At 37.9% G+C, this 13,802-nt stretch overlaps 1 protein-coding gene across 1 annotated transcript in view; it reads right to left on the reverse strand.

Annotated features, from left to right (window-relative positions):
- Positions 1-371: 371 nt before the first annotated feature.
- Positions 372-13,802, reverse strand: part of PPP2R5A (protein phosphatase 2 regulatory subunit B'alpha) — a 42,325-nt gene continuing 28,894 nt past the window's right edge. Inside the window, exons 5-13 of the mRNA XM_014876898.2 lie at positions 12,650-12,780; positions 12,390-12,449; positions 11,072-11,180; positions 8,679-8,732; positions 5,537-5,587; positions 4,711-4,830; positions 4,496-4,623; positions 2,281-2,382; positions 372-1,594 (exon numbers count right to left, since the gene is read on the reverse strand). Of these exons, the coding sequence (XP_014732384.1) occupies positions 1,462-1,594; positions 2,281-2,382; positions 4,496-4,623; positions 4,711-4,830; positions 5,537-5,587; positions 8,679-8,732; positions 11,072-11,180; positions 12,390-12,449; positions 12,650-12,780 (888 nt within the window). The 3' untranslated portion in view covers positions 372-1,461. The remainder of the gene's footprint in view (positions 1,595-2,280; positions 2,383-4,495; positions 4,624-4,710; positions 4,831-5,536; positions 5,588-8,678; positions 8,733-11,071; positions 11,181-12,389; positions 12,450-12,649; positions 12,781-13,802) is intronic.

The following is a 13,802-nucleotide window of genomic DNA, read 5'->3' on the forward strand; positions in this document are numbered from 1 at the left end:
GGTTCCCCAATATTTGTGTAATTTATCTTCATGTAGGCTCTAGGACAGCTGAATAAAGTTTGTCACACACTGGGAACTTTATTCTTCACAGGGAAAAAAGGCACTAAAGCACTAAACCGAGGTGAGCTGTGCCTGTGTGACTGTCCTCTCCCTTCAGGCACTGCTAGTCCCATACCCTCAGTGAAACAACTACTCAGAGACAAAAATGAAGCAACAAATAAGTGTAATACAGTTGACTCAAACAGCGTAGCAGGGACTTCCCCTCTTTTTTCACTCAGTGAAAAGCCACACTGGACAGTTAAAAAGGTTGTAACAGCCTTTCTAATTCTCCTGGTCTTCAGAAACACAAAGATGTGAGGTACAGCACTAAATACAAACATAAAGACTTTATTGAATGCTGCTCAATTCCCCAAAGATCTTTCATTACAAAATTTTTCCACACAACTGCAATTTAAGAGATTGGAATGGTACTCTGATAAAAGATGTGAAAAAATACTTGATCAAGTAAACAGACAAGACTTCTATTGTCAACTTTCCACCTTTAAGAAACAGACTGCATTTTCTTTAAAGAAAACAAGGAACAATTTCTTGACATTCTTCCCTCCTTGCTGAAAAAAAAAATAAACTAATGCCAATTTTGGTCTCATTCTTCAGTCCACGAGATGCTAAAACTAATGCAGAGACATCCAAGATGGGTCTTTCTTGGAGACTGCACCACTCTGGAGGGTCCTTGGGCTGACGAGGAGCATCATTGATGGGCTCTCCAGAGGAAGCTCCATCCTCAGCTGTAGCAGGAGCAAATCCCTAACCTAGCCCAGGACCCAAGAGGCAGCAGGAATGGGGCAGAGGCACTGGTCACCCCAACCTGTTGCAGCTGATTCTCTCCCTACCTCACCTCCTTTCTAATGTGAGCATTGTATAAATCCAAATCTGAATCCAATCAGGAATTCAAGGACAGCTCTGTATCCGAGTTCCTTTCAGTGCTGTGAGGGGCATATACTGAATATCTCAGGTTACTGGTAACGTACCTTGGTTTTATTTGAGAAAATACAGCACAACTAGAAGCCTTTTCTATCATCTTAACCAAAGTATGCAGCAATGTGAAAAGCACATATAAAACAAGGAAAAATGTGTATGTAGCAAACTATACCACCTATGTGCAACACAATCAAAAATTCAAGTCATAATTCTCACCACTCCCATAATTATTTCACTCATTAAGGATGATAATTCAGTTCTATGAAACATTGGAAGTGACAGTATATCAATAATCTGACAAATTTACAATATGTTGTGGTAATGACATCACTTAACTGCTGTATTTAAATTCAAATCTTTACATTTGCCAGAGGAAAAAATTGGCTGTTTCCATTATACTGATGAGGTTTCTTTTGCAAATCCTTATATATTTCAAAAGGGTACAAAAAAAGAATGTCTGCCGAGTAGAGGTGGTCATTTCTTTTATTTGGCACTTGTATTGTGTGCATTGAGCACGTTGTGAGTGCTGTTCTGCTTTTCTGCCATGGCTTTCTTAAGCTTTAACTCCTCCAACCTTCTCCACAACTCTTCACGTTCCAATTCTTTCTTTTTCTCTCTGAAGAAAAGAGTGAAAGATCAATTTCAGATGTGTTTTAAGCACAACCTGGAGACACAGTAACTTAACTGTGACTTGTATCTACTAATTCCTCTTTCAAGTTTTTCTCCAAAGCTATTTTTAGAGTCAGTTACAGTTTCCTCAATTAAAAAGAGAGCATAACAAATAAGTAATGGTGAATGGTGAAACTGTACCTTTGCTCCAGCAAATGCAGACAATTGCTGCAGGGGGGCTTTGCACAGCTGTCTGCTGTTTTAAGGAGAATTTTTATCACATTCACACAAATTAAGGGACTGAGAATCTTACCAAGGAGGCTTGGCAGTGGTCTCAGCTGGCCAAGGGGCACCTGTCCCCTGACTCCAGCAGTGCTGCTGAGCAGGTTAGTAGGGTAAGCAATGTTTCTGCTGAGCTATGGAGAGTTCTCCAGCTCCATTCTCTTCACACACCTGAGGCAGCACAGCCAGCAGCAGCTGAGACCCATTTCACCACCCAGGAGGGAGCACATCCCCTGGCCAGGCAGGATGGGGAGTTGGGGCCTTCCTGTCCCTTCCCTGGGCTCAGCTCCCCCAGGGCACTGCCAAGCACACACGGGACACCCAGCACCCAACTGCCACAACAGCAGAGCAACATCCAAAATTACAGCTTGGGCATAGTCATCAGTGGGAACTTGCAAAAGGGCTCAGTACCTTTGTCTTTCTGCTTTGTACGAGCTTGTGAGTTCATCAAAAAGCTTGCCATTCATTTCCATCAGCGTTTTCAGCACGTTGTACACCAGTGCCACAATGGTTCTGTAACAGAAGGAGCACAAGCCATTAGATTTACTCAGTGACAAAATTAACTTCAGAAAACATGCATTTGATTTCTTTTTTGGATTCTGAGCTTCTTATTCAAGATACTACTATAAGGTCAGGGAGTTTCTGAAACAAAATCCTTTCCATTTTATTAATTTACAGAGGAAATTGTAGTACAGTTGAACATTTTTGAAATGGCTATCTAATCTTAAATTCCTGACTTCTGTAATTGCACAGGATATAATTATTCATGCTGTGGCTGTACTTTAAAGCCACTCAATTATGTGAACCTTTAATAAACCAAGTTTTAACAACAACTCTAACATTTGAGCAATGAAATATGAGAGTCTAGAAAAATAAAACCTCTGGCTCATAGCTTCAAGAAGGCAGCAGACAAACCACAGGCTTAGTGTGGTTTAGCACAGCAAAGCTCTCCTAGCAATGTTTCTGGGCAGCAGGAGTCTTGCTAGAGAACCAGAATCAGTAGCATCAGGTAAGATTTGGGTACCTCAGTTTCCTTAAGAAACTCACCAGCTTGAGCAACACTGCCTGTGTGTTACATGGCTGCCTGTATTCATAAAGTATGCATATTTCAATAAACCATCTTAAATGTTGTGTTATCTCCTTTAAACCCACTCATATTTATACAAAGAAATAAAAAAACAATAAAATTAAACATGAAAATGCCTGTCATTAAGCTTAATCACTAAGCAAAAAGTAGGTATACTTTTCCTTGTCTTCTCCCTCACTAGCAGTTCCCCACTGACTGCAAAGCTGCAGCCCTGTGACCTTGAAAAAGGAGTCAAAAAACCCCTAAGGAAATGACCAAAGAACCAGGTTTGCCTTTTCAGTGCACTCTGTCCATCGTGGCATCAGCTGTTCATCAGAGCCTTGTGCTCATTCCATTCAAAATGCACAGTATGCTTTGCCTGTTTATACACTTAGTTTTTTGATTTGATTTTTTTTAACCTTGTCTTTCATGTGGTTTGAGGACAAAAGCTTATTTAAAGTTTTGGTTTTCTGAGAGGAAAAGTTGGATTTTGAGCAAGCAGTTGAGTCCATATCAGATAACCCAATGGATAAAAGCATGTTTTGCTGCCCTCCAAAACAGATCAGAATCAAAGGATTAAACTTTCTTCCCCAAACTTCCTTGTCCTCAAGTAGGCAATTATCCTGTGTCTTTTGCTTCCTTCATAAAGGGCTACTTCTGCCTGCAGATAGGGAAAGAGGGACATCCTCCAAATTTGTTGAGGTCCCAAATCCATTGATACTCCAAGGACTATTCCCCAAAGTTTATATTCAATCTCAGCTGCTATGTTTGCAACTAGACACACCATCTAGATAAAACCAGAATAATTGCAAAGCCTCCAAGGGCTTAAAACAGGACATCTGTTTTACTGCAGGGCTGTGGGAGGCTCCTGCTCACCCTGGCTTTTGCCTGTACAAGCTTTATATTCTGCGTATTAACTTGCAAATCGATTCAGGGTGCTGGCACCAGCAAGCTTTGCTTTTCAGTATTTCATCACCATTACTGCTGCTTTCAAACACAGGAATATCAATATTTAACTTGTTGCACTAAATATAAAGTAAAGCAGTCACTCATTTCTCAGTCCTGCCATCCTTTATAAGGGCTGCTCTTCTCTGATAGGGTATTTTTCCCTTCTTATCTCACTGATCAGCAATAAACACTTAAGAAGACACATTCATCTGAAGTATTAAAGGACAGCAAGGCATAAATAGAATCAACCCTTGGAAATGTTTTTGGTCTAAGCAGCTTTAATTTGCATTTTGAACTAACACAAAGGATCAGATGTGATTACAATATAAATCATCCATATAAATCCATAAAAATGTATATTACAATATATACATCATCCAATTTTCTCACACTTTTTCAGTAAATTCCAAGTCTCCATTGTAACAATGCAGAACAGTGAAAGAACAACATAGCTGGAAGTGACACTCCATATAACACCCAGAATGTCATGGATTTCATCTGATTTGAGTAAAAATGAAGTCACATTTACAAGCTCCCAACCCAAACCTGAAACAGGGGCCAATGTATTTATGGTGATACAGATGAAGTGAAATGAAGTGAAATGTTACATACGGATTCCAGTGTTCTTTGGAGATCTTGTACAAACTGCCAAACATAATTGGTAGAATTTTATCAATGTTCTCCTCAATCAGGCTAAGAATATATTCGTTATTCCAGAAGTACAAAGCTCTTTCTGCAACCTGAAACACAAAGTTAAGGATTCATAACAACCATAAAATAAGTTACCACAACGTTTATTTGGGTTTTTTAATACTTATTTTATTTACCTGAAAATGTGAACTTGACACACTTTTGGATATTTGCTTAAATAAAGGCTCTTCTATTTTTTTGAACTGTGTTGGTTCTATAACATCTAAGATTTCTTCAATTTCACCTAAAAACATTACCTGTTTGTTTAGAAAGGAAAAAAAGGATGAGAATGTTTCATAACACCACTGTAAACAGAAGCAAACAAAATACAGCTTCTACATTAGTCACGAATCCTGCAAAGAATGCTGCTTGTCATTACAAGGCATTTACACATTCACAAGGGTTTTGCAGCCTAGAAGAAGTCAAGCATCACTCTCAGCTAACAGGTTACAGCTCTCCTCTTGGACTTCTTTTGTGTAAATACTGAATACTTCACCAAACTGCTTCTGCAGAAAATGGGGTTTTACAGTTTAAAAAAAAAATTAAGGCATCTTATTTCAAGAATTGTTGCACAGATTATCAGAAATTACCAAAGTAGTTTTTGAAGTGATAAGCAGTTAATTCCCATATAAAATTGTAACCAGCAGAACTCTGTGTAGCTGGCACAGAAAAAATTATCACCACTTGCAGAAAAAGAGACAACAGTGTTAAGGGACCCACTTTTAAGAGCTGTTGGGGATGGAATCTGGTGGGATAGATCAAACTCCAGGTTTTTAAACTCGTTTTAACTACATAGAAGAAACCAGACTGAGTCACATGACAAAGGTGAGTGCCTCAAGAAGCTTCAAGAACTGCAGGTTTTCTGCAAGATGTCTTGAAGAGCATAGAAGAGAGAAGGTTTGTGAATCTTCCCCACAAGACTTTACATCACAGCAGACACCAGAAATGAGATACAAAACCAACCTCTTTCTGACTGCATGTTTTTGGCCAAAATTTGAGCAGTCCTCTGATTACCTGTATGAAAAATACAAACAAGTTAAAGAAGGAAAAGTTCCTACAACATACTTGATAAGAAAAAAAAAGTACTGGTTTGCTTTTCCTTATCCAGAGGTTCAATGAAAACCAAATAAACACTCATTTAAATGTTTGTCTTGTTTAGGTTATCAGGATAACTCAGACTTCATCTCTGTGTGCCTGGGATGATCCATTCACACTCTGCTCCCATCCCAGTACTCACATGAATTGACAGGATGCTGATCACATCAAAGCACACAAAGTGAAGTTAACTCCCCTGTAGCTAAATCCCACAGAATAATTTTTGTCTTCTACTGATCCATACTTTGGGGAACACCTGCCTTGGCATCAAAGGTTTGAAGCCTGAGAGGAAACAATAAATGCTGACAGGGCTCTACAGGGGAGCCATGGCCTCCAACTCTTCCTTTTCTCTGCTACAGTTTGACGTGTTAGACTGGAAACTAAAGTAATAAAGATTTGAACTTACAGAGAAAATGTATTCTAATATCTACATTTGAAACTACCTTACACAAGACTGGAAAAACAAAACCTTTGGGGAAATTAATTGGAACGTGCAGCCTCCTAGGGGAATGGAAGGAATACAGCAAAGAAAGGCTGGAGGCATTTTTCCTAGAAATAAACATCTCACATGGCGTCTAAATTACAAAATGAATGCTGGCTTTAAAAAGAGGGGAAAAAAAGCTGCACCAGTGTTCCAGAAGCAGAAACATTCTCAGAGCCTTATAAACACTCTGAGAAAAGGACCTCTATTTTTTTTATGATAAACATCACCTAATAGATCCTATCCAAAGGGAAAACTTACTCAATTATTTAAATACCTTCCGTATTTGCTTTTTGTCATGCTGATTTTTTTTTTCTTCAGCTTTCCAGCTGGCTGCTTCATTAACAACTACATATACTATCAAAGTGGCTTTCCAGAGAAAAAAGTTAATATGATTAAAGTACACTTCCCAGCACAAATTACTGCAAGAATTTTTAAATATACTTTGCTAGAGAAGAGACCTATATTCTCAACTTGATAAAGGAATAACATGTTCTGAGTATAACAGTGCCACACCTCAACAAGATACCTATTCCTTGCTCCTCCTTGCTGGAGTATCAGTTTCCAGCTTGACTATGCTTTTATGCTAAAAAGCTGATACCTGCATATTTATGTTCATGGATTGCTGCTTTTACTACACAAGATTAATATTCTTCCCTGAGCTATAGGATTCCCATGAAGTGGCTTACAACTGTAGGCACCTGCTGGGAAACTTAACTCATGTACAAGGACTTTTAGTCTGATTTCTTCCATGTAAAGGCCATTGCACTCAGCAGGGTTAGGTAACAAACTCTTCTTGTCAGCTCTGCAAACATCAGGACTGACCTGAGGCAGACTACCATAGCTACAAATGCTCGGACTGAATGTCCTCCAAATTGACCCTGAGTGACAATCCCTGCCAGAAAAATAACAGTAAGGTATGTGTGAAGACAGCCTTCCGATGGAGTTCTTAAAATATTACTTGACCTAGAGCCAAGAAAAATTTCCAGTGCTATCTCATCAGTTGCCCCAAATTTTAACATTTACTTTCCAAGCATTTCAGAAAGTTTCTTAAAGCTTTGCTTTTTATCTTATTCACTTTAATTCTTTTATAAAGCAACTTCTACTATACACCCAGAGTAACAACAAAAGCAAATAAAAGCAGTGACTCTGCAGTGAGTTCTTGTGTCTTCTCCAGCCTGAATTCACCTTCAACTGATTAAGAAGCAACCACAATTGTACAGGCCACGGTCCAGATGAGCCTCAGAACAGCACTGTGGCACTGTTCTAAAGCCCTGCCTTCTTCACAGCAGTTTGGGCTTGGATCCTGCACCACACTTCTATAAATTTGTGTCAGTTCTGACCTTGTCACAATTGTCACTTCATTCAATCTTGCAGCTTTTTATGTAACACTACACATTTTCTGCTCACATGTCAACTTTAACTGTCAAAATGCCTGGGTTGTTTCCTCAATTGGCTTAAGGAATACAGGTTACAATTCCTTTCTTCTCACCCCATCCCACAAAATAAGCTTATTGACCAGTGTGGCTGGGAACACTGCAGTGCAGGGGGAAAAAGATGCTTCAAGCACACAAGGCAAATCCACAGACACCCTACATCACCTACAGAGTAACTGGTCAGCTGAAATGGCTCTGCAGAAAACAAGCTGCCACTGAAAGACCACTCAGTGAAGATCAGTGCTGTTTTCTCAAAGCTGTTTTATCTTTTTTTTTATAGAAAAAAAAATCAGGTCTTGCATAAGCTCTTCATTTTTCTGTCACAAAAGTGGTAAAGTATTTAAATATCAACATAGCCCTAGTGGAGATATTCCTGATTGTCCAACTAAAACCAGTTTCTTTTATAGCTGGCCCGACATCACTCTGTGTCCTCATGAGCTGCTGCACTGCCCTGAGCCTCTGCTCTTCTTCATGGGCCCTCCCAAAGTCTGTGCATAAACCCTTTTTATCTGAGCTGTCAATATGTATCACAGGAGATGCAGTCTGGCAAAAGCCACAGATGCCTGAAGCACCTAAGTTTTGACTGCCAAGAGGCACCCCAGGAACTGAAGAGGCAAGACAGAAACACCACATTTGGAATTTCAGAGTTCTTTCTGTCTAAATGAAGTGTTGTTATTCTTTTCAACTTTTACTTCGGGATTGTTTATTCCCTAAAATATTTCAACTTCATGCAGTGGCTAAGCACAAGCAATCACTACCAAAACCATTGAAATTTTAGTTTGTATGAGGAAAGAATACAGTCATGACACGCTCTCTCTCATTTGGGGTGGTTTGCATGACACCAGCAGTTCAAAGTTTTAGTTAAATCTGTGCTCTATCTTGGCGACAGGTTAAGAGTTAAATGCCCTTTCCAACTCAGAATTTTCTTAACTATTCTAGATTTCATTTCCACCCCCTCCCCCCCTGAAAAAAATCCCACCTATCCATCCTTAATCAGGATAACACAATTCAACACAAGTACAATTCAAGATGTTACACTGCAATATTTAATTGAAATTAAAAATAGAAAGACATCCAACTGAAAAACACTTACAGGCTCTGTTAAAGTTGTATCTTTTTCCAGGAACTGTACAACACAATAGGCGAGCTGGAATGTAAGTCATATGGTTATTTAGTTTAAGCAGACACTGTTTGGACATTGCAGCATTACTAAGTATCACAACTTCTAATGGAAGCACTTCAGATTATGGGGGGGAACCCAACCCAAGATACCCCTACACAGCCATTTCATATTAGTCCAAACTAAACAAAACAGCAATTAAAGCAGCAAGATATACAGACCTGCTCTAGCTTAAAAAAACTTCCTGCATACCAAAAATCATCTTTTCTTTTCAACTTAGAGAATTATTTTTAATCTTGGCAGATATTTCCCAAACTCAAATCCCATATCCAGACAGACTTTTCTTAACATCAACTCCTGTATTAACACTACAAAGCTATCACTTTCAAACATCCCTATTGGGGTAAAAAAAGGCCATACTTCAGTGAAAAACAAGTTGTAACACAGGTTTGGCTGGGCACACATTGCACATTGCTCAGACATCTACAGCACACAACATTCAGTGGTAAGATTACAAGTGAAAGAATTTGAACATATTCCAAGGCCATAGGAGATCAGGCAGCTGTTGTCCAGCTGAGTGTCCTGTCCCAGTGCAGCAAAGGCCAACAAGTGCCTGTGGAAAGGTGGAAGGAGTGGGGAAGCATAACGTGATTAAGTGACCAGCACTGCTCTCCAGCCTCTCCTGGCTTCTGTGCCTGCTCAGGCCAAGGATATTCAATGTTATAAATTACTTAGAGTTTAGTTACTGGGCACATATTGAGTAAATAAACAACCATCCCATGTAGAAACTATACAATAATCCTACTACTGAACTAGTTACCATCCTAGATTCCATTAAGACTGATTTTTAAAAGTCACAGTACTTCACAATATAAAGCAAAAACAAAAAAATATGTAATATGCATTACATTTCAATACTCAGGATGCTTGTATTTAAGCATTCCCTTCCTTTTTTTTTTTTTAATCTGTTATGCCAAAGCAGATAATTTCAATGCTGTAATTGCAACAGGTCTAATTTATTTCTTTTGCCCTTGGGCTACTGATACATTTGCATAGATTCAAAAAATAGCAAATGTCACACATTAATCTCATAAATCCCATTGTATGTGTATATTCAGTACAGTAATACTTTACTGTTCAAAGACACAAAGACTCAGGCTTAATTCATCTTTAAGGCTTTAACTTTTAAGGGTAGGCTATACTTTCCTCAGCAACAAAGCAACCAGGCCACACATAGGGCTGCAAAGTAGATTTAACACTGGCACAGACCTTTGGGGTAAAATGGGACACAGTGCTGTGTGTGCACCTGGCACCAGTGACAGGAAGGGACAGAGGAGTGGCCTGGTCAGCAGGACAAATGCTACTTTCAGGTACAGCTGAATTAATAGGGCCCTTTCAGTAGCCATGAACTGGATTAAATGTATCCCAGAAAAGTCAGTGAGAACACCTTTGGGAGGTGACTAGGCCCTTTCATTTCCCTGATTCATTTCATGGAGCAGCAAGGCAATAAACCACAAAGATAAGTGATTTGATTAATTTAAAACTTCATATGAGAATTAGGAATTAAGTCAGCTCTTCACTTGATCCTGTTTGTAGGCTATTATACAGTCATAATGATTTCACTTTAATTAGAAACCCATTTTCTTGTATCTTTAGTCTGTATGGAGCTGTATTAGTGAGCTGAGTTACAAAAGCAAGTTTTAATTAGCCACAGCAGAATTACTTCCAAGTTTGCATCAACCGTATTCAATACTTGAAGTGCCATATGTCTGGAAAGGATACAGATTATTCCTCAAATGAAATGCTGAATATCTGTGGCAAGTATAAGAATCAAAGTCAGCTGAAGAACTGCAGCATTCTGACAGCATGTCATGGATCTACATAATTCCTGGCTGATCCAGAGAGCTACTGTGCATTTCTACCATTTATAAATGGCAACAATATTCTCCCTCCCACCCCATCCCTGGTGCAGCTTTAGAAAGAAAAAAAACACTTCTGAAATAAATACCTGGCCATACCCAAGGTTCCTTTACACGCAGCATTTAAGTTACATAAAGGAAATGACAACAGCACAAGGCCCTGGGATTGAATGAAGCTTAAAGTGTGACAAGACCACAAGCAAAAAAACTTACAACTTCAGTTGAAAGGTCTTTGACTCATTGGTACATTCTTTCACTTGTAATATATGCCAAATATTATATCAAAATTAATATTTAGATATAAGATCTGGAAGTCTTTTTTAAAAAGTGGCTGAATTTGGAAATATTTTGGAATATTGATATTATAACATAAAGTGCTTTAAATTTCACTAGTTTCCAATGTAAATACAAAAACCCCACCACTCTTAATAATAGGCAAAAGCTTACCTGTGCATGAAACAAAGCTAATCCCTTTGCAGTATGCATGGGAATCAGAACTTTCATAAGGAACTGTTTGTGTTCTGCTTTCAGTGGCAGTGCAAAACCATTGATAATACTGAAAACATGAATAAGCAGGATTTATTTTTATTAAAAAAATATTTTTTTCCTAGCAAATCAAGAATTTCTGCAAGTTCAACTGAAACTCCATTTCTGATTGTTTTTAAACCTGATTATTTTGAAGTAATAAAATAGCTCTACATGTGCACAACCCTTAAAATGCTGGTATCATGAGAGTTTAGACTCTTGGTAAGGAATACCAGAGAACCACACTAGAAGATAAATAATACTCATTAGATGAGCTGAAGTATTTTTATCACGACCTCCATTAAATAAAATCATCTACAGTAAGTTTTGCTGTCTAATTGTAAAGCTTAGGCAGATGTATCAGGATCCATTTCACCCACAACCATTAGCAACTTGCAGAGAAAAAAGAATAGATTATACAATTTTAACAGTGCACTCTTAACGCTTGTTTTGAGATTGCTGAACAACCTTTCCCTTCAAAAGCAAAGTTTAAAAGTTGTCTCACTGATTCAGTCATCTTACATTTAAGAGCTGATGAGCTATAGAACAAAGTCCTTCAGGAAAAGGTTCGTTTCTTTTGCCCCTTATATTTTAGGTAAATCTGAGAAAATAATGGGATCCCTATCAGTTGATTTTTCATGAAAATTTGTTCCACAATAGCTTCACCATATTTGTATTCTCAGTTAGACCAGTAATACGATTTTCTACCGTGAAATGCGTGACAGTTTTGGAAAGGCAGTAAAAAAACTACCAGACAATAACTTCAAAGTTAAATTGAAGTTAGTGAAATAACATCCAAAAAAAAAAAAAAAAGGTAACTAAAAAACCCTAGCACTTACAAGGCTTTCCTGAATAGAACTGAAGGAAAACCAGCCTGCTGAAGATTAAAGCATTTCATTCTGCACAAGGGCAAAAGTTAACGTTCATTTTCTGAATCAAAGAACAAGTCATCTATCAGGGAGAAGATAAGCAAGAGTAGATAGGTCTGACAAACAAGGACCCTTGAGAAACATTTTTTTGCCTGTCATCTTTAAAACTTGCACTGAAAAAAAGAATAATTTATCCTGTGTCCTAATTTGATATTCATGTGGTAACCCAGACAGTATTAGATTATCAGTGACTGCACTTCATCACTCGTTACTGTAATAATTCTCTTCCCCCCTCCATTCCCAAAGCAGAAAAGCTGAAGCAAACATTCACAATAACGTTTCATATTTTTTCTGTGTGATATCAAACTTACCTTCCTAATATCTCAAGAAGTTCAGCAACACCATTGAAGTGCTCTGTTTCATATATAAACCTGTTACCAAAAAAGACAGCCATCAAAAATTGCCAGAGAGGATCAGAGAGTCCAAAGAAATAATCTTTACTAAGTTTTAGATATTTGAAAGCAAGATCACAGACCAAACACAGGTTTTTTATTTCAAGAATAAATCTCTGCAGACCCAGACCATGAAGGCAAAACAAAATATTCCTCACCTAGTCACACACACAGCATACCTGAGGAAAATGTTGTTTATCTGTTTCCTGATGAATGCTCTTAAACCGAGGAATTTTCCATAAATTCTATGAAGAACTGTCTTTAGAAAATCACGTTCTCGTGGGTCTTCACTGTCAAAGAGCTCCAACAACTTTAAAAATTAAATTGAAAGGTATTACTTTTGAAAGACTAAAGATTTTGTTTTGTTACTAGCTGATTTGATTTTTATTTTTAATTTACAAGCTTACATTAGGAAAAAATGCTGTACATTTTGTTTAGATGTCAACAGTAGATTTTCAAAATTACATTTTTAATAAAGTTGATTTTTTCTAATAAACTCATCAACTTAATTCCTTTCCTGTGTACAGCAGACACTGAAGTCATTCCAGTTACTATTATACTATCAAAATAATGCAATTTCAAATATGAGATTATCAAACTGTAGGTAAGAGGTTTACACTTGTTATCTAAGAAATCAGAATTAATCAAATTCATATCCATATATTTAAAATTTCTTAATCAAAATCTTTTACAGCTTATCTGAAAACAGTACTTGTGTCTTGATGGCCAAGCAAAAGCATTCCTACACAAGAAATTTTACAATTAAGGAGGGGGTCATAGAATAAGCACAAGATATGCAATTATTAACCAATTCCCTATTAATACAGACTAAATGCTGCAAGAAGCTAACAAAACTTTCCACACATTTTTTTCTTGTAGAAAGTCTTTCAAGGATACAGAAAAGACCATGCTCACTCAAAGACATAAAAAAAAATTCCAACCCCATTACAGACTATAATTTTTGTTCTTTTTCTTAACACTGCATGCCCAAGCAACAGCATCTTCAGAAATGTTAGCTGCCTTGAGCAAGTCAGTAACAGCTCAAGCAGTCACCAGAGTCTCCTGCTCAGGTCTGAGCTTAGGTATGTCTGTACCAAGCAGCACAAGGGACTGGAAACAGCTGTTCAGGAACTTGGTTCAGGCCCATTTCAATTTTATATTTAGCAGGAATTTCTCAGGGTCACTACTCCACGTTTTTTCCCATATATAGCTAGCTGTTGGTTGCATTGTCTCTGTCTTGTACTCTAGAGAAAGATCAAGTGAAATGCCAGGAACAAACTCTGCAATGCTGCTCTGAAGGACCACAGGTCAATTTGTAAACTGGATACCCAC

The sequence above is a fragment of the Sturnus vulgaris genome, chromosome 3, assembly GCF_052056855.1.
Source record: "Sturnus vulgaris isolate bStuVul1 chromosome 3, bStuVul1.hap1, whole genome shotgun sequence".
In the NCBI taxonomy this organism is placed as follows: Eukaryota; Metazoa; Chordata; class Aves; order Passeriformes; family Sturnidae; genus Sturnus; species Sturnus vulgaris.